We start from the raw sequence: 19,799 nt of genomic DNA on the forward strand, positions 1-19,799 counted from the left end.
ATCCCAAGCTGGCCTCGGTCTCCCCCTCAGACTCCAAGTCTCTTGTGAGCAGGGACTATATTCCTCACCCACCGCTGCCTCCACACAAGATCCCCAGCCCAGGGCCTGCTTGCTTAATGTGTGTTAAGTGAAATTGCCTCCTGGGGAAAGGAAAATGCTAACAATAGTAATAATAATAGCTACCCTTCCTTGACGTTAGCTACAAGTCAGGCAGCGAACTTTATGGCTCATCACAGACGTGCAAATGAGGCCGAGGCCAGGAAGCGGCCTGTCCAAGGTCACTCTGCTAATGAGAGGGAGCCAAGCTGGGATTCAAACTCAGGTTAGTCTGACCTGGAAATGCATGCTGGGTCATAGAGGTGAGGGCATGCGGGGGAGCCCCTTGGCTCACTGCCCGTCTCCCCAGGCTGGGAACTAGTCAGCAGCACAAACCCCTCGGAGAGCCCAACGCTGGCCCTCCCTGCAACGCGCAGGTGCGTCTGAGCCCCCACTAGGAGTCTAGCCCATGGAGACTGCCCCAGGAAGACGGTTCCTGCCCTCGTGGTGGTTGCAGTCCAGTTGGGGTGACAAGGACGCCCTTCCTATGCTGGCCATGACCATTCATTCCCCAAATGTGCCAGGAGCACAGACATCACCATCTCACTGGAGATCTCACAGGGTCACAGATGCCAATGTGGAGATGGACCAGGTACAAGGGAGAGGCTCAGTCTGAAGGAGGGCCTCCAGGAGGCGGTGACATTTCAAAGCAGCCTTCAAGGATATTTTGCCCAAGGGTGACCCACTGATGAAGGTGAGAGAGGCGTGTGCATGAGAGAAAGATGAGGACATGCTCAGAAACTCGTTGGTCAGCAGAGGCCAGGTGTCAGTCGACGTAAGAGCATCACAGGATAGATAGGAAAGTGAGCGGGTGGTTGCATGGAGGGACAGGTGGGTGGTGGACGGGTGCAGGTGTGGGCAGGGGATCAAGTAAATGGAAGGAGGTGGAAGGATGCATGGGTGGGTAGGTGGATGGATGGGGGGTGGTAGATGGATGAATGGATGGCATATAGACATTGGTTCAACCGAGGGGTGGGCAAGTGGTGAGGTGATTGAAGGGGTGTGTGTAGTAGGTCAACAGATGGTTGGGTAAATGGATGGGTAGAGGGGTTGGTAGATAGATAGGAGTGTCGGCAAATGGATGAACTGGCAATTGCACCTGTGGGCGGATGGACCGGAAGACGCTCAAGAGATAGAGAACTGGGAGGACCAGTGAAGGGGCCGGTAAGCAGATGCATAAACTGACCAAAAGCCCAGCCAGACTTTGGGATGGAAAAGGTGCATGCTCCCTAGGCGGGGGCTGGGATGGGGGCTGATAGACGTGACCAAGCCAACTCACTCAGCTCAAGGTTCCCACTGCAAATCTCACTGGAGCCTGGGGGACAGCCACTGGCATTCCTGGGTCCCCAAGGGGGAAGTGTCCCTCTTTGTTGTGCCCTGCCCCCTCTGCCCTAGCTCCACAGGGGACTCTCTGATGAGAAACTGCTTCTCCCCCACAAGCCCCCCCCCCCCCCCCCCCCCCCCCCCCCCCCCCCCGCCTCCGCCTACCCAGTCTTCAGGGGTGAGTTGAGGGGGCAGCTGAGCTCTGTGATTATGGCCGCAGGGGCCTGGCTCCTCAGGGCCGGGGAGGTGATGGGGCTCCTGAACTCCAGGCAGCCATCCCACCTGGCGGCTCCGAGTCCCCAGCTGGGAGGCATTTGTTCTGCATTCTGCACGCTGATTACAGCTCTGCCAGGGTTAACCCCTGCACTCCTGGGCACAGCCCCCTGACAGGGGAAGGGAGGGGACCCCAGGAAACTGGGAGAAGAGAAAACCACAGGAAATGGGGACTTTACAAGGATACCCAGACCCCTCCCTTTCTCCCATTTGCCAGAAGGAAAAACTGAGATGGATCCTTAAATCAGGAGTGGAGCCAGGAACAGGAGTGGAGCCTACGTGGAGAGGTACTTCTCTCTGGAGAGAGGCTTCAGATGAGGGGAGAGAGCGCCTCTCAGCCTCAGTTTACCCGTCTGTAAAATGGGGCAAAGAATTCCTGAGTCTCCAGCTGCCTCACTAGCAGAGACAAAGTGCCTGGCGCATAGTAGGGAGCTCCTCAACCCCTGGTGGTTCCCTGCCCATCCCCAGCCCAGCACTAAAGAGGATGGAGCGGGCGCGTGGCAGGTTGTAATCATTTCCATTAAGACTGCTCTCTCTGCCACCTCTCTGCGGCTTGTAGCAAGTAGCAAATATCCGCGCTGGTATTATACCCGTTTTACAGACAAGAAACTTGAGGCTCAGAGAGGCCAAGTGTCTTGCCCAAGGTCACACACCGGCTGGGAAGCCCATGGCCAGGATTTGGGTTCAGGGCCTCTGACATCACACGACACTGCTTCCTCTGCCAGCTGCTCTGGGGAGCCTCTGACTAAAGTGACGTATAACTTATTGTCTAACCAGGTCACCTTGGAGAGTGAAAGGAAGTGCTATTAATAATTACGCTGGGACAGTAGGCGTTGTCCGGGACTGTCCTGGGCGAACCTGGAGTATGGCCATCCTGCCACAGATGGGGGCTTTGGACAAGTCACTTCACTTCTCTGCATGGACATGGACATGATGGCAGGATTGTCTCTCGGGGGCTCTCGTGAGGATTAAATGTGATGCTGCATGTGAGAGGCTACAGGGCTGGGGTGCCTCAGATGCTCAAAAAGTGCTCGTTATTATACTGCTATGAGTGACAACCACGGCAGCACTAGGCCCTGCCTCCGTCATTGTCCTTCCAGTCCATTCTCGGCTCACAGCAAGAGCTTCCAGACGCACACCTGATCACACCGTCCACTGGCTCCATCCCCGCCTCGGCGAGGTGGGACACCTGACCCGAGATCAAGCCCCTAAGACCTGGCCTGGTTCTCTCCCAGGCCTTGGCTGTGCCCCCATCACTGCCTCTCAGGGCAACCCCCCTTCCTCGTCACCCGAGCTTTCAGCGCCTCTGAGACTGCTCTAAATTCTCCCCCGGACAAGGCACCTCGGAGCCTGACCTGGGGAAAGAGCTCCAACCGACTGGAGCCTCAGTCCTGCTGCTGTGCCACTTGAACAAGTGCTGGAATTCTTTATACCTCAGTTTCCCCATCTGTCCAGCTGGGGAAATAACCCCCGCCCTTGGCGGCCAGCATGAGGATTCAGGGAGCCAACGAAAGAGGTGAAGCACTGTGTGAAGGTAAAGCCCTTGTCTCCTCCACCTGTGTGTAAAGATGGCTCCGGTCCCCAGCCAGGACAGCGCTCAGACTATTTCCTGCAGCCACACCTGCCTCCTCCACACGGATCCTTAGCTCCAAGCCTTTGCTTGTGCGGTCTCCTGCCAGGTGTGGGTGCACTGCCACTGCCCTCCCCTCTGCCTCTGGGTCCTTTCCAGCCCCACTCAGCTAGCCCTCCGTCCTCTGCAGGCTGTGTGATGGGCAGCCCGCAGGACTGCCTGCCTGCCTGGCCTCCCGGAGCTGGATGGCAGAACAACATGAGGGCCGGCTCAGAGTCTATCTCCCCTCCTGGAGGGTGGCACCGGCACTATGCATGGCTGAGTCCCTGCCCCTCACGGGCAGGGTTAAGCGGCACCCAGTAAAGTCTTCTGAAACCATCCGTCCCAGATGTGACCTCATTCACCTGTTCAGCAAGCCGCCTCGGTGCTGACACAGCAGAGAACACTTAACACAGCATCTGATGCCTGCTCCTATTATCCCATTAAACAGATGGGAAAACGAACGCACGGAAAAGAGAAGGCGTGGCCAGGGCAGGATGGGAAGCCAAACTGTCGGGCTCCAGGGTCCACAGACTTGACCACCACGTCACACCACTCTGCCAGTGAGCTGCACCCCAGTCTGGCTCCAGTCTGTGGTCTGACACCCGCGGAGCCTGTATTGGACTGAAAGGAATGGGGGGCTGGGAGAAAGGGAGCGGGCTTCGCAGCTTGTAGAACTCAAGGTCTAAGCGAGTCTCGGGGCATTTAAGGCCTGTGAGATCGGACTTCCCCCAAACTCCCGCAGGGAGCGGCTGGAGAGCCCAGGAGCAGAGTTATCAGGTCAGGGCGCCGCAAGGCCACGCGGGGAGCCAGTGGGGGAGGGGAGGGCGGCAGAAGACCCGAATCACCTCGCCCGGGCAACCCGCGCATTCCCGGGCGCCCCTGCCCCCGGGCAGCAGGCAAGGGCCTGGCCTGGCGCCCCCTCCGGCTCTGGCCGCCGCTCGGGGCGGCAAGATCGGTGCCCGGGAGGGGGGCCCGGCCCCGCCCGCGGGCGGGAGGAGAGAGGCGGGGGGAGGGAGCGCGCCCACACCCCGCCCCCGCCCCGGAGCCAGCCCGCGGAGCCCGCGGCCAGGGCGGCGCAGACCGGCCCAGCCACTCGCCCGGGCTGCTCGCCGGGACGCGCCGCCGCCGCGTCCGCCCTTCCACCCCCGCCCCCGGCCTCGCCGAGAGAAGGTAACAGCGAGCCGGCCCGCGGGTCCTCGAGCCCCTGCCGGGCGTGCACTCCTGCGAGGACTCTGCGCCCTCCTAGGCTCTCGGGGGCTGGGACCGGGGCAGGGGGCCCGCCTGCCCAAGCGCGCCCGGGTGCCAAGAGAAAGGCCCGGAGCGCTGGCTGAGGGAGAGCCACGGGGACGCTCCAAGTTTTGGGTTGTTTTGTAATATTCCAGGCGGGCGGAGGGGGCAGAGAATTGGAGGGGGTGAGCTGTGGACACGGTTGCGGGAGGAGGGGGCGAGCGGGCCGTCTCCGCTCTTTCCTGCCCAGGGGGAGGAAGGGAAGGAGCGGGGAGGGGGCGACTTGTCGGCCGGCCGGGAGGCCGGCGCGGAGAGCGGGAAGTGGGGGGTGGGGGGACCGCTGGGGAGATGGACCAGGCACCCTGCCCCCTCCCCAACCGCCGCATTCCAGGCCTGAACAGTGCATGAGGTCATCCTGTCCGGGTCCCTTCGGGCCAAGGCAGCCGCTGCCCCCTTCCCCCGCGGAGCGACCCTCCGCATTCTACCCCTGCCTCCCAGAGGGAATGCTTTGTGGCTACAGTCTTTCCCGGACTTCCAATCCCGAAGGCCTTTGAGATTGTTCTGTTCTTGCCGAACCATGCGAGACCCGCGGAGTGTGAAGCCCATTTTCTGGGCCGGGAAACTGAGGCTCAGAGAAGCGAAAGGACTGTCCCAGAGGCCGCAGCCGCACTAAAGGCGGCGTGGGGCCTGGAAGCCGGGCGTGGGGGAGACTCGGCCCGCAGCCGCTCCGCCACGCGGAGTCGACGGCTGATTCAGCTCTCACTTGGGCTGATGCCGGCAAGCAGCTTCTCTCCTCCCCTTCCTCCTTCCTCCCCCTGGCCCGTGGTGCCCCCTCCTCCTACCCCCTCAGAGTCCTGAGAACCGGGTCCCCGCTGCCACACTGGACGGCTTGCTGCCCCCTTTCGGGGCTCCTCCTGTCTCCACCTTGAAGCGCTGGACTTTGAGGGGCATGAGAAACCTCCCTTCCGGGAGTTAACCCCTTATTCCTGAGGCCAGAGCAGCCCTAACCCAGACAGGGTCCCGCTCCAGCAGCGGGAGTGCTTTTACAGCTGGACACTGGCGGGAAGGGGGCTGTGGGCTCGCGAGTGGCCTCCAGGATGAGAGGCGGTGCCGGTGGTGCACGTGGGCGGCCTGCGGGTGACCCCCAGGTGAGCGCCGGGGTGCGGCCACCCCCGCCCACCCCGATACCCAGGTCGGACAGCCCCTGGCCTCCCCCAGCCCCGTGTGCCTCCACAGCGGCCCCTGTTGGCCTCTCCTAGCGCATGCTCCCTGCTTCGGCCCCAAACCTTGTCCTTGCGGTCATTACCACCGCTGAGTAAGCTCCTACCCAGTGCCCAGGCCTGACTGTCTTCGGTAGGGTAAATATGAGGACCTGGGACACTGAGGCTGCATGGTGACCACCCTTGCCCAGGTCGCAGTCACTGCATCTGCTGGGCTGTCTCCCAGGCCTGCTCTTCCCCTGCTCAGCCACTGGGCACGGCCTCCTCCAACACTGCCCCCTCCAACACCGCCCCTGGGGGGATTTCCAGCCACATCACTTTTTTTTGGCTCTGTGACCTGGGTCAAGTCCATTCCCTTTGTGTGCCTCGGTTTTTTCATCTGTAAAATGGGCATTGTGAGCATTGGCAGGTAGTATTCCTGGGCTGGTGAGGGGAGAGAGCCTTGCCCCAAGGACACCAGAGCCCAGCCTACTCTGGGGCCAGGTAGGGCACACCTGATCGCCAGCATCAAGTGCCAAATAGCTGCCACCAAGGGTCCCCAGAATGAGAGTTGTTAGCATAAGGATGTTGGATTTGAATGCAGGGCTGCCCTGCCCCGGGCTCTGAGGGTTAATTACAGTACCTTCCACTGTACAACTCCCCTGGGAGGGCCCAGCCTTCACTGTGCTGCGGTTCCAGTTTCCACGTGGGAAAACGGGTCCCCAGTGGCAGTGCCCTGTCCCTGCCCCACAACGCAGCAGGGCCTCCCACTGCAGTGGGCAGAGTGGAGGCCTCCTGGAGGTCTCAGAGGCATGTAGCAGGTGGGACTGTCAGAAGATTGGGGCGCAAGCTGGTCTCCCAGGTCAAAGTGGCCATGGGGGCTGGGAGAGAGGTGCATGTGGCCACTAGCAGACACAGTGACCCCTCCACATGACATTTCAGAATGAGTCCCCCCAGAGATTCATCCATCTCAGCAGAGCATGCAAACCTGCCACGTGCCACATACCTGCCACGTGACCTTGGCCAAGTCCCTTCCCTCGGAACCTTGGCGCTCCCTGTGAACGGGCTAACCCTCCCGCCTTGTGGGGCCGTTGGAGGCTCAGATGACGTCATGTGAGGGCTGGCCAACTGCAGAGCGCTTCATAACTTCAGCAAACATTCCACGAGGACTTCTCGGTGCCGGGGGTGCCAGGGAAAGGATGATTCAGAGCCCCCCCCCCAGGGGGAGGAGTTAGGTTTGGGGGGAGGATCAGTTGGTGGGAAGGGAAGAGAATGTAGTCAGAAAACAAAGCAAGCTTTGTCTTATTGCTTTCTTTGTTTTTATCTTGTTATTTAACCTATTTTGAATTTCAAATAACGCTCAAAGGGCAGTACAAAGATTTTTATCCTTGGAGGTGGCAGCAGAGTTGTAGAAAAAAGCCTTGACTCAGATCTAGGTGTTTTCGCTAAGGATCTTTATCAGCTTTCGTCACCTGAGGTCCCAGGCCCGGTGGAGGTAAGTGACTTGCCCAAGGTCACACCGTGAGGCCGCTGACCCCCGCTCCTACCTCACTGGGAAGGTGGCAAGGGGTGATCCTTTGGCTTGAAGGTTATCGCAAAGACCTCCCGTGACGAAACCGGAATTAATTTGGCACTTGCCGTGTGCAGAGCCCAAGCTGGGCGCTGGGAGGGAGGAAGGCCGAAAATCCAGGCAGCTGCCCCACCCTCGGCACGTGGTGTGCATCTGGGGAGACAAGGCTGGGCTCCAGAGCCTGTGAGGGGCCATGTGAGTCAGAGGCTCTGAGTTCGAGTCTCAGCCAACTCTCTCAATGTGACCTTGAGCAAGCTTGACCCCTCTCTGGGCCACAGGAAAACCAGAGGTCAGACCCACAGGCTCATAGGCGTCCTCCAGCCTGCGCTTTCTGTGATACTGGAAGGGATGAGGTCGGACCAAGGGAAGCTGAGAGAAGATTGGGGCTGGGGGCGGGGGGCGGAGATTAGAAGGGGAGGGAGTGGGCAAGGAATAGCTTTTGGCACCAGCTGAGCTTCTTCTAAAACTTGCTCCCTGACGACAAGGCTCCTACATCAATTTGACAAACTCTGACAAAGTTCTTCCCTGCGGGCCTTGTCAGAGCCTTGAATATGCTCAGACATGCAGGAGGCAGCTGGCAAAAGCCATTTTGGAGCACAGGAGCCTTTTTCCAGGAAGCACCTTGAAGGCGGAGGGTTCTGAGGAACCTCTGCGCGCGCTGTTTACAGAGCAGTGCGCACAGCTTGGGCGGGTCTGCCGGGCCTCTCTGAGTGGAAGACAGTTTAACCCACAGGGGAGGGAGATGAATTGCTCAACCTGCCAGCAGGAAGCAGTGTAGCTTGGGGCTTAAGGGCTCTGGGTTTGGGGGGCCCTGCTTCACCATTTCCTAGTGTGTAGCCTCGGGCAAGTCACTGTGCTTCTCTGTGCCTCAGTTTCTCCTCTCAAATCTGGTACCTCCCTTGGGGCTGTTGGGTGGGTTACATGAGTGATGAATGGAAGTCACTGGCGCTTAGTAGGTGCTTCATGAACGGGCCCTGTGTAATGACCATTCGTACTCTTTACTGATGCACATGCTACGTGGACAGCTCGATGAATTTTTGGGCCCCCTCCTGGTCAATACGGCTCAAAGGCAACCGCAATTCTGATTTCTACCAGTATCTTTTAGTTTGGCCTGTTTTTCAATGTCCTGTACATGGAAGCATAGTGTGTCCTCCTCTGTGCGTCTGCTTGGCACTTTGTTGGTGATCCCATCCCTGTGGTTGGACATAGTTGTTGGTTCTCTTTAGCTGTTATCTATCATTTGGACCCCGATCCCCCAGGCCCACCATCTCTCTTCTCTGTGTCTTTCTCTCAGGTCTCCACCCCCGGGCGGAAGAGGGTCTGTCCATGTCTGAGACACGCCTCCTGCCTTCTCTGTCCTCGGACTGAGCTCTCTGTCCTTGGACAGAACGTCTGCAGCTGCTGCCGCGGGGCCAGGAGCTCAGCCTCAGGGAGAGAAAAGCCATGGACCCCCCACAGCCTCAGCATTTGGGGGCCGCACCTTAGCAGAGCAGAGGGGCAGCCTCCGTCCGCCCCGTTCCAGGGAAGGAGGGAGCTGAGAAGTGGACCCTGAGCCCAGCGCTCTGCCCCGCCCAGGCCCCGGGTGGGCATGGACCCGCAGCCGTGAACAGCCAGAGCTGATGCCGGGCCCCCAGGGGGCCGGAGGAGCCCCCATCATGAGCCTTGGCAAGCTCTCACCAGTGGGCTGGGTGTCCAGCTCGCAGGGGAAGAGGCGGCTGACTGCAGACATGATCAGCCCCCCGCTTGGGGACTTCCGCCACACCATGCACGTGGGCCGCGGCGGGGATGTCTTTGGCGACACCTCCTTCCTCAGCAACCACGGTGGCAGTTCCAGGGGCAACCACCGCTCACCCCGCAGCTTTCTGGCCAAGAAGCTGCAGCAGGTGCGCAGGGTGGGGGCGCCACCCCGGCGGATGGCTTCGCCACCCGCGCCCTCGCCCGCGCCGCCCGCCGTCTCCCCCATCATCAAGAATGCCATCTCCCTGCCCCAGCTCAACCAGGCCGCCTACGACAGCCTCGTGGTGGGCAAGCTCAGCTTCGACCGCAGCCCTGCCAGCTCCACGGACGGCTGCTCCGGTTACGGTGAGGCGGGGCCATGTGCCCATTTTTCAGATGCTGAGGCTAGAGGGTTCGACGGTTCAGTGGGAGCTTACCATACCCACAGTAGTTTGGTCACACTATGGAGGTCAGGCCCAGACCCCAGACCATGGATGGGGAGGGGGTTCGGGGGCGGGAACCCCTCCTCAAAACCCACTGAGGTTGAGAGGTCAGGAAGTGGGGTTTGACTTCTCCCTGCCCCCAACTTGCCTCCCCGTCTCTGGGCCCTCGGCTGGGCCCATCCACCCCCTCCTGCCCTTTCAACCGAAGCTGCCCCTTGGGTCAGAATGATGTAGGGGAGAGACTAAGAGCCTGGGCCCTGGATTCAGATGCTGGTTCTGCCTGATTCCCAGCGAGCCGAGTGACCTCTGTGATGTCAAGCCCCGGCCTGTATAATGGGTTCCTTAGGGTCATTGCTAAGATTCAGTGTATCGGGTGTGGCCCAGAGTCTGGCACATAAGAAGTGCTCGGGACACAGGAGCTGTTGTGTTGTTATTCAAACAGAGGTTCCTATAACTTGACAAATTTGGAAAAGCACTCACATGGACCGAAGCCTGAGGCCCTTCCTGGCCTGGTAGGGAGTGGCAGGTGTCACCTTGCTGGCCGGATAGCTCACCTGGGAACCAGGGCCCCTGCTGCCACCTGGTGGCCATTCCCTGCCCTGTGGCTTTGCCCAGCCACCAGGGGCTTCCGCCAGTGCTCCCTTCCGCTCCAGGGGCGCTGCTCAGAACCCGACGGAGGGCTGGTCCACAGTAACCCCACTGTGTCTCAGGCCTGGTGGTCCTGGAGCCGGGGGCTGCACCAGAAGACCCTCGGAGGGCTATGCAGTCAGACTCCGGCTGCTGGTTCCATCCCTATGCCCACAAACCAGCCCACATGCTATGGGTTCACCTGCAGCCATCGGCCACTGTCATGGCAGGGGACCCGGGGCCATGGCCAAGTTCACAGCCGGGACTTGAGTCAGGAGATTTGAGCTGCAGGCTTGGCTCCACCCTGTCAGACGCTGTGGCCCTGAGCAAGCCCTTCTCCTCATCCCAATCTGAGCCCCACTTTCTTCATCTGCAAAATGGGGATGAGGATTCTGTCAGTTTTCAGCTTCCAAGGTTGACGGGAGGATCACACGGGAGACTCCGGGGTTCACTATATTGGAAAGATGGAAGAAACGGAGGCCAGATGGGGGCTGACTGGGGGAGGCCACATAGCAAGCTGGGGTTGGTCCTGGCTCTCCCCTCCCCAGCTCCTGGTTGGGACCCCAGCTATGACCCTGCTCCCTGTTTCTCTTCTAGGCCCGGACTCTGGGTTTTGCACCATCTCCCGCCTGTCTCGCTCGGAGAAGCCTCGTGACCGAGACCATGAGAGCTCCTTCCCCCCTGAGCCCGAGCTTCGCCGCTCTGACTCCCTCTTGTCCTTTCGCCTGGACCTCGACCTCGGGCCCTCTCTCCTCAGCGAGCTGCTGGGGGCCATGAGCCTCTCTGACGCCTCTGCAGCAGAGGCCCCAGCCCCAGCCCCAGCCCTTGCCACAAATCCATCAGCCACTGCTACAAGCCCCCTGGCCCCTGCCACAGGCCCCCCAGCCCCTGCCACAAGCCCCCCACCCCGTGGACACTGCCCCAATGGGGTAACCACTGGGTTGGGCCCGCTGGCTGAGGGGAGGGCCAGCCCGGTAGGAGAACGTCCCCTCCCACCTGCTGACATGGCTCCCGGCAGGCAGTGGGGAGCAGGCTGGGGGGGCAGCCACCACTACACTGCGACGGATGCTAGGCAGGAGCTGGTGGGGGTGCTGCCCCAGACTCGGGCCTCTTGGGAGAGCACGGATGACGAGTGGGGAGCCCCCCGGGCAGGCAGCAGGGCCCCCGTGCCCAGCACAGTGCAAGCAAACACCTTCGAGTTTGCCGATGCTGAGGAGGACGACGAAGTCAAGGTGTGAGTGGCCAGCCATGGGCTCAGGACGCTGCCCAGCCTCGGGGCACAGCCCGCGAAGAGCCCAGGTGCATAGCCAGTGCCTCACCTGATGGCTGGGTCCTGCCGACGACATGGGAAAACCCAAGTCGCCTCCAAACCCCTCCGCACCTCTGCAGGACAGGCACAGGAGGGAGGCCGGAGGAGACCAGGCTTGTTCGGGGACCTGGGTGTTCCCATGGACCTCGCCAGGCTGCCCCGCCTCCCCCCACTGCCCCTCTGGACCCAGTGGCCATTCCGTAGGCCCACCTCCTACCCTGTGCCACCCCCACCAGCTGGAGGGCGCAACCTCACAGAGCAGCCTTTGTGCTGGGGAAGCTGTCCTTGCTGGGGGGCGGGGGGGCCTGACACACAGGGCCTTTGTCTCCCGCCTGCCCCAGTCCATCCCGGAGCTGCCCCCAGCAGGGTCCCCGCTGCATCCCTGAGAGCCCCAGCCCTCCCTAAGCCTGCTTCCCCAACATCCCAGCCCCCACTGGTCCCAGAAGCCTCAGAGAAAAGTCAGGGGGACCTCACACGAGAGGAACCCCACCTTCCTGTGCACCCCGGACCTGCATCCTGGCCCTGATTAAAAAGGCTTTTTTGATAAAAGGTGTCCTTCAAGATGTTTGAGAACCTGGGAAAACAACGTCAGCTCCACCTGCTTAAATACTCTCGGCATCCAGTTTGGGAAGCCAAGGACCCCCCCCAGGGCCCCCAGGGACGGGCAGGGCCGAGGCGGGGGGTAATGAGTAACCAGCCTGGAATGAAGCTTCCGCAGTAAGAGGCCAGGTGGGAGCTCTTATCTGCAGTTCCGGGAACAGCCCCTCGCCCAGGTGCCTGGGACCAGTGTCTGCCCCATAATCCCACAGGGCAGCTTGGCACTCGCCCCGGTGATAACAGGGGCCAGGTAGGCAGGAGTGGGTGCTTAGAGGTTTTGAGAGCATGTCACAACCCCTCTTTGGCAGTCATACGGCTTTCTGCCTCAGTTTCCTTTTCTGTATCCTGAGGATGCTGGGAGCACTAAAATGCATGGAAAACACTAACCACAGTTCCTGCCACAGAAAGACGACAACGGTTGGTTGGTTTGTTCTTAGTCTTGGAGGAGGAAAGTGGGGGGGAGGGAGGCAGGGGAACCAGGACCCATGGGCTGCCGATCCTGTGTGACAGAGAGGGAGTCTGCACTGGGGGTCTTCCAGCCTGGCGAGGTGCTGCCCACTCATTGGAGCTTGAAGGAGCAGACGCTGAAGCCACCCTGCACGCTCAGGTAGCTCAGGTGGCTGTGGCCCAGCCTGTTGGGAAAGGTCAGCAGGTGCCCGTCTGGCAGCTTCACCTTGAATCCATCGCTCTCAAAGGTCACGGTGAACTGCGGTGGGAGGGGCGTGTCAGGGAGGCAGGAGGCCCCCTGGAAACCAAGGCCGTGCCTGGTGGCGCGAACAGTGCCTGCACTTGTCTAGGCCAGGGTGCCCTACCACCTGGGCTCTCCCCTTATCTTCCTCGGGCCCTTTTCCCTTTTGACCTTACCTTGACCTCTGATCCTGGGCTGAAGCATATGTGATTTTCCCGTTGCTCCTTCCCCCAGCTGTCGCCATCCCGTGAGTTGCAGACGATAGTGGATTCACAGAAGCGTGGGTTGAAATGCAGATTCAGCTTATCCGCCCCCTGGCCCAGATTAATCACAAAGCTGGAGGGGAAGGGGTAGCAGGTGAGGATTAGGGGCCAGGCCTGGGTAAAACAGCTTGGGTCACAGGGTCTTTTTTGATCACATGCTGGAAGAATCACCAAAAAAATGTCATATTAATTGAGGCCTGTGCCATAAAATAAGGGAGGTGACAACCTGGCCAGAATTGGCGCTGCAGTATCACATTCCACTTAAAGCATGGACTTAGGCTCTCCACAGGAGGGTAACTGATAGTGACAGCTTCAGGAATTGGGCATGTCTATCCTGGGAGAGAGAAGTGCCACCCTTAGCTATCTGAAGACCTAATAAGTTTGTCCACAAACAGTTGTCAACCTAAGGTGGTGAGCTCCCTGTCATTAGAGGTATGTGATCAGGGGTTGTGTGACCTCTTGACAGGGTCACAACAGGAGCCTGGGTTAGACCTTGAGGGTCCCTGAGAGCGGGACATTCTGAGTCATGGGGTGGCTTCACTGGGAGGTGTCCCATATGCCTGCAACCTGAGGGACCTGAGTAGGACAGAGGGGTGATTTTCTCTGGGCTCCTACCCCGTGCATCTGCCTGCCCCTCCCCGACCAAAAGATGATGGATTTGAGTCCCAAGAAAGGCTGAAACCGTTCTGCACGTGGGTGATGCTGAGGGTGACACCTGAGATGGGTGACTGTCCCGTTCTAAGCAGAGGACGCAGATGAGGCCACTTGGCGCCCCCTGGTGACCAGCCCTGGTTTAACATGTGGAGGGGAAGCCTCTGGCCGTCCCTGGGGTGAAGAGTGGGCAGGGGGCTTTCAGTAGAGACCCTTGACCCACAGTGGGCTGGGTAGAGCTCCAGGGGCTTCTCCACCTCCCTCCAGTGTCTGGTGGGCCCAGGAACAGAGCACATGGCGTGAGCTGTGAAATCCTGGGGGTCTCAGACCTGGCCTAGATGTGAAGGCAGGCCCCGCGGGAGAACCCCTGAGGGAGAGCCAGCGAGGATGTCAGAAAGGCCCCCGTGGCCAGAGGGCGCGCTCGCCTCTGACCATCTCACAGGGCTGCCTGCCCGTTCCTGGTCTGTGGACAGTCCCTCCTCCCCCCCGGCCCCCCCTGACCCCCAGCTCACCCTTCGGCGTCGTTGGCGATCTTGCCCTTGATCTTCAGGGTTGTCCCCAACTTCATGTCCATATTCATCATCTCAAATTTCCCCTGAGCCAACAGAGAAACATCCCACGGGAAATCAATCGCACAGCCACCCAGCACTCTTCTCTTGGGGAAGCCCATGCGCGAGCATTGCCCCGTGTGGCCGCAGGTCTCTCTCCCTCTGCACGCAGGAGGGCACTGAGCTGGGCAGGGGAAGAGTGGAAAGCCTCGGGTCGAAGCTTTCCAGAGCCCCTGTGCCTGTTTTCTTCCCTCTCTCCACCCCAGCCCAACTAGAAGAGCGGTGGGTCTGGAGGCAGGGCCCAGCTGAAGGAACCTCAGTCTGCCCATCTGTGCAATGGGTAGAGTGGTCCCTGCTGACCTCACAGCTCCCACATGTGTCCAGGTGATGCGGGCACAGGCGCCCTCGGCAGCATCCCCCAAACAAGGGTTGGTTTGGTTCCTGCACAAACTCGAAGTCACTTTACTAACAGAAGATGACTATACCAGACACCAAGCACACACGGGTCTTGGCCCACCCCAAACCAAGAATCTATAAAACTCCGTAAGGCACGTGTCTGAACACATCCATCAGAGTCCCTCTCCACACCTCTCTTTCCTCATCTGTAAAATGGGCCAATTGGATTTCTTCACTCAAAACCAGTTGCTGAGTGCCCGCTCTGTGACAGACACCATCGGAGGTCCTGAGGGTAACAGCCCACGTTCAGGCTGGGTGGGAGAAGCGAGATCATGTCTGTGAAGCCCCACGCATAGGGCCTGGCCCCGACGGACGGCCAGTCGAGGGCGGCCATCATTATGGTTCCTCATTGTTGTCATTCGTTTACTCCGTATTTTTCCGTAGGACCTGGGCAGTGTCTGGATTTCGGTACAGCAGGAGCTTCCTGCAGGTGCACTGTGGGTAAAAGGGAGGGTCTCGAAGCTGGGTTTTCAGAGCTCATTACCCAAGACCAAGAAAACCTCCATTTGGCACATCGGTAATGGAAGGGTGTGAGGTCAGGCTGCACAGGATGCAGGAGGCACCGAAGATTTAGAACGCTTTGTGGGAGAACACGTTTACATTGTGGGATTGCTGTTCACGGATATGTTTCCTATGGTTTTTTTTCTGGAAGAAGCGCACCTGAGAAGCCCTGAACCAACTCATGGGCCCGGGACACGCTGCCAAAAGTCAAAGGCAGCATCCACAGGAGGGTGATCAGTAACCCCCGCTGGCGGCTGCCACCTTTCCACGCAGGAGGAAAGCGATCCATGGTTCAAACATCGGGGCAGGGTGGCCCAGCTCTCCCAGAGGCGTGCATTTGGAAAGGAAGAGGTGATGCACAGCCCCGGAGAGTGGAGCGAGGCCCTCAGACGCCACGATGCCTTCGAGCAGGTCTCTCAGCCTCAGCCCTTGCCACATTTGGGGCTGGGGGATCGTGGTGGGGCTGTCCTGTGCATCCTAGAGGGTGGAGCAGCATCCCTGGTCTCTATCCACCACACACCAGTAGCACCCTCTCCCCAGTTGTGACAACTAAAAATGTCTCCAGATATGGCCAAATGTCCCCTGGGGGCAAAAATCTCCCCATCTTAGAGAAGGCAGGGGGCCTGACCTCTCAGAATGATGCTCAATGTAACAGCTGGATCGCCGTCTTTAGAGCAAGACAGGCAGGATTAAAATTCTCCTCCAGCCTCTCACAAATACATGAGAACTTGACCACCCAAAGAGGTTCAGACGTCATGAGGAACGCCAGGCACCCACAGATACACACTCTGCAACCTGCACACATCCCCCTGAAGGCGTCACGAGCAGGACAAGCCCTCCCTGTCTCCCCACAGGACCCTGTGACTGTCGGGGAGGGTCTGGGGTGCGGAGAAGCACCCCCACTCCCTTTGTACCTCCTGGGGGCTGCCTAGCCGAAACAGGAGAACCCAAGCCCCCAAGGATGGAGGTGGGGGCTGCGGGGCAGGAGCACAGACAGGCCAGGGCCGGGGGTATGTCGGGACCAACAGGGATGCCTGTGGGGGTGTGCAGGCCCGGGATCTCCCCACTCAACAAAGTCTGAGGCCCAAGAGAGACAGGGAGGCAGAACTGGGGTGGGGCGTGGGGGCAGCTGTCGGTGGCCACTGGCTGAGTGACCTGGGGCCAGCTGCACCCCTTCTGGACCTTGATACCCCCATCTGTAATGTAAGAGGTTGGGACTGGGTGGTCTCTAGAGAAGGAGGACAGAACGGGGAGGGGTGGGATGACCAGGAGAAGGACAGAGTCGGGAAAGTCTCTGGGCCACAAAGGTCCTCCCTGAGAGGCCGAGCGGGGGAGAGCACGATCCTCCACACTTGACCCCCTCCGCTGCCGTTCACAGCCTGCGTCCCATCTGAGCTGGCTTGAATGTGTCTCCCAAGAAGTCACGTCCGTCTGGAACCTGTGATGTGACCTATTTGGAAACAGGGTCTTTGCAGATGTAAGCCAGTTAAGATGAGGTCGTACTGGTTTACGATGGGCCCTGAGGCAATATGACCGGTGTCCTTATAAGAAGAGGGAAATTACGCACAGAGACACGGACGCACAGAGAAGGTCGTGTCGAGACAGAGGCAGAGGTTGGTGAGGCAGCCATAAGCCACAGGCAGCAGCCACCGGAAGCTGGATGAAACAAGTAAGGGTCCTCCCCAGGGCCCTCGGAGAGAGCCTGGCCCTGCCAACCCCTTGACTTCAGAGCTCTCGCCTCCAAAACTGTGAGAGAATAAATTTGTTACAGTGGCCACAGGAAACTAACACACCATCTAATCCACAGAAGATGCCATCTGTGATCCAATTCCACAAATGTGGGAGGGAGACTGAGGCTCAGAGAGGGGCAGTCACTTGTCCAAGGGCCACACAGCAAACCACGGCAGAGCCAGTTTTGGAATCAAAGGATCAAAGACCTCAAAGAGGAGCTACTCAAACTCCTGCAACTTACAGTTTCTGACCCTGGGCAATTTAACCTCCGAGCCTCAGTCTCTTCACATTTGTAAAGCTCAATAGATGTTAGCAGTAATTATTATTATTGCTGCTATTATTACTGGTGAGAAAAGTGAGTCTAGGTTGGGGAGGAGACGAGCTCAGGCTCCCCCAGCAGGACAGGGGTGGAGGGAGCAGAGAACCTCCATGCTAAAGGGCTGTGGTGACTGTCCAACTTCCTCACTGTACAGATGGGGAAACTGAGGCCCAAAGAGGGGCAGCGATGCTTTTCCCCCAGTCTCCCCACCCCACCCCCACTCAAAGGCAAAGACCCAAAGGAATGGAGGAGGTGGTGGTGGGGGGGAGCCAGCATCCTCACCGGCATGGTGGCAGCTCCTGGCAGCAGCTCTCGGTGGCTCCTGGAGACCTGGGCTCACTCCAGGTCCAGCTTATATCCTAGAATATTACACGTTAACTCCCCCAAGGCCATAAATGGGGACTTTGGTCCCTTCTGCCCGGGTGTCTCTCCTCCCACATCTCCTGGTACCCAGAACAAACAGGCGGAAGGCTCCTCACCCAGGCCCACCCCACCCAGCCCAGAGCATCCTCCCGCCTCTTCCCAGAGCCCCAGGGAGGTGGCCCGGCAGGGAGGAGAGCCAGACCGGGCATCAGGAGCCAGGCACAAACGCCACGTGAGCTTGGCAGGTCACCCAATGTCCCTGAGCCCTGCTTCCTCATCCTTAAACAGAAAGACAGGCTTTGTAAAAAATCTCTAAGCTTCTCGTTTTCTAGGATGTTCAAATTCATTTTGAGAGAGTATTTTGTCTTGTTCTGCTTCCTCCTCTCGCTCCATGACTTTTCTGATTGCCCATCAAGTTTTAAGAGCAATACATGATGGATCCAAAGAAAGCATCTAGAACAATCTATAACAAACTTAAAAGTGGAGAAGGGAGTGAGGGCTGAGGTGGTAGGTACCAAAGATTTCGATGCTTTGCCGTTCCTTCTGTTGCTTATGTAATTGACACGCTTACCATAGGCGGTTCGAGATACTAAAGAAGAAGAAAAAGACGCTCGTAATCCCACCCCAGAAGGAACTGCTGACTCTGTTGGCCCATTTCCTTCCGCGTGGTTTTCTACGGATTTGTGTCACAGACATCCCTCTGTCTATGCAATTGTGTCTCCTGCTTCACTCAGTAAACATTAAAGCCACAAATCTATACTTCAGAACTCTACTTTAACGGCAGTGAAATATTCTACCTTTCAATGACCAAATTTATTCAACCAATTTCCTTCTGCTGAACACTTACATTAATTCTAAATTTTTGCTATTAAAAACGCTGCTGCACTAAATCTACGTGCGCATAAAGTTTGGCTGCATCGTGACAACTTACTTTGGGCGGATTCCCAGAAGTGGACTTTTTCTAGAGTCCTGGTTTGGCGAGCCAGAGGGTTTCCATCAGAGCTGGCGGAGGCCGCTCTGGGCGCGGTGCTGGGAGGTGAGCCGTGCTGAGGGCCCTCCCGTGCCAGGAGCCGACACCACCTTCAGGCCCCTGCCGGCCCCGAGAGGAGGGTGATCTCCTCATTTTACCCACAAGGAACTCAGTCCCTTCCCGGCCTTTCTCCCAAGGCCGTGGTAAAGCCCAAGGGGAGATAAGGAGTTCAGAGCGCTGTCTAAACAGAAACGCGCTAATCAGCAGAAACTACACCTTGTAAAGCTGGTATTTTTCTGATTATAGAAGTAATTCTAGCTCCTTGTAGAAGGTTTTGGAAAGTGCACAAAGTAAAAAGAACTTAAAAGTTCACTTGTTTTAGAAGAATGTTTAAAGACAGGAGAACATGGCCGCATTTCTGAACTGTGCACTTTTCTGTGTGTAAGTTTTACATCAATGAAAGATTTAAAAAAAGAAAAGAAAAGAAAAGAAAAAAATCACCAACACTTGCTTCTGCAACCTTGTTCTCTTGATGACGCCTACCTTCTGAAGGGTACTTTACACTTTACAAAGCACTTTCTCCAGCCCTCATAGCAATAAACTCAATAAATTCTGAAGGTGATCTTTATTATCACCCCATTTTTCAGATGGGAAAAGAAGTTTCCCAGCCTTATACAAACAGTATGTTGAAGAGCTTGCCTCGCCTACCAACCCATCACTCAGATGACTGCCAAGGCAGGTAACACTGCCCTCACTCAGCAAAAAGGATGTTTGACCTCCGGGAGTATGATCTTAAACCCTTTGTGTGGTGGCAGCCACTGGGATGGCCCCCAATGATCCGTACCTCCTGGTAGTCACGCCTGCGTATAATTGGCTCCCAGTGAGTGTGGTTGGACTCAGTAACTTGACTCTAACTAACAGAATACTAGCATGTGGGGAAATAATGGGATGTCACTTCCAAGATTAGTGGTCTCTCTCTGTCTCTGTGCCCTATTTCTGGGGGAAGCAAGCAAGCAAGCCATGTTGTGAGTAGCCCTATGGAGAGGCCCATGTGCCAAGGAACTGATGTCTCCAGCCCACTGCCCATGAAGACCTGAGGCCTGCGGACACCCACAGGAGTGAAACTGACAGTGGATCTTCTCCCATTCGAGCCTCGGGATGACTGGTGTAGCCAACACCTTGACTGCAGCCATGTGAGAGACCCTGAGCCAGAGGAACCCAGCAAAGTCCTGTCTGGATTCCTGACCCACAGGAACCATGAGAAATGTGTTTCTTATTTTAAGTCCCTAAGTTTCGGTTAACATGTTACACAGCAAT

The 19,799-nt window shown here is 58.2% G+C and overlaps 2 protein-coding genes across 8 annotated transcripts; one reads left to right on the plus strand and one right to left on the minus strand.

Moving 5' to 3' along the window:
* Positions 1-2,467: 2,467 nt before the first annotated feature.
* Positions 2,468-11,944, plus strand: CDC42EP1 (CDC42 effector protein 1). 6 transcript variants are annotated; one of them, XM_070253966.1, is made up of 4 exons: positions 3,864-4,081; positions 8,595-9,183; positions 9,292-9,382; positions 10,684-11,944. In XM_070253966.1, the coding sequence occupies exons 2-4, from the start codon at positions 8,920-8,922 to the stop codon at positions 11,322-11,324; spliced, it is 996 nt and encodes a 331-aa protein (XP_070110067.1). In that variant the 5' UTR covers positions 3,864-4,081; positions 8,595-8,919; the 3' UTR covers positions 11,325-11,944. The 6 variants fall into 6 exon arrangements, with proteins under 6 accessions (XP_070110065.1, XP_070110067.1, XP_023486871.1 ...); XM_023631105.2 differs by lacking the exon at positions 3,864-4,081 and adding an exon at positions 4,338-4,474; XM_070253965.1 differs by lacking the exon at positions 3,864-4,081 and adding an exon at positions 7,035-7,225.
* Positions 11,945-12,414: 470 nt separating this feature from the next.
* LGALS2 (galectin 2) lies at positions 12,415-18,644 on the minus strand. Of its 2 annotated transcripts, none has more exons than XM_014736921.3 (4): positions 18,444-18,644; positions 14,107-14,189; positions 12,857-13,016; positions 12,415-12,698 (listed from the first exon to the last, which is right to left on the minus strand). In XM_014736921.3, exons 2-4 carry the CDS (start codon positions 14,175-14,177, stop codon positions 12,552-12,554), a joined length of 378 nt encoding a protein of 125 aa, XP_014592407.1. In that variant the 5' UTR covers positions 14,178-14,189; positions 18,444-18,644; the 3' UTR covers positions 12,415-12,551. The 2 variants fall into 2 exon arrangements, with proteins under 2 accessions (XP_014592407.1, XP_001499566.2); XM_001499516.5 differs by lacking the exon at positions 18,444-18,644 and adding an exon at positions 17,432-17,569.
* Between the last annotated feature and the right edge of the window lie 1,155 nt (positions 18,645-19,799).

This window comes from Equus caballus, chromosome 28 (assembly GCF_041296265.1).
Source record: "Equus caballus isolate H_3958 breed thoroughbred chromosome 28, TB-T2T, whole genome shotgun sequence".
Taxonomy (NCBI): domain Eukaryota; kingdom Metazoa; phylum Chordata; class Mammalia; order Perissodactyla; family Equidae; genus Equus; species Equus caballus.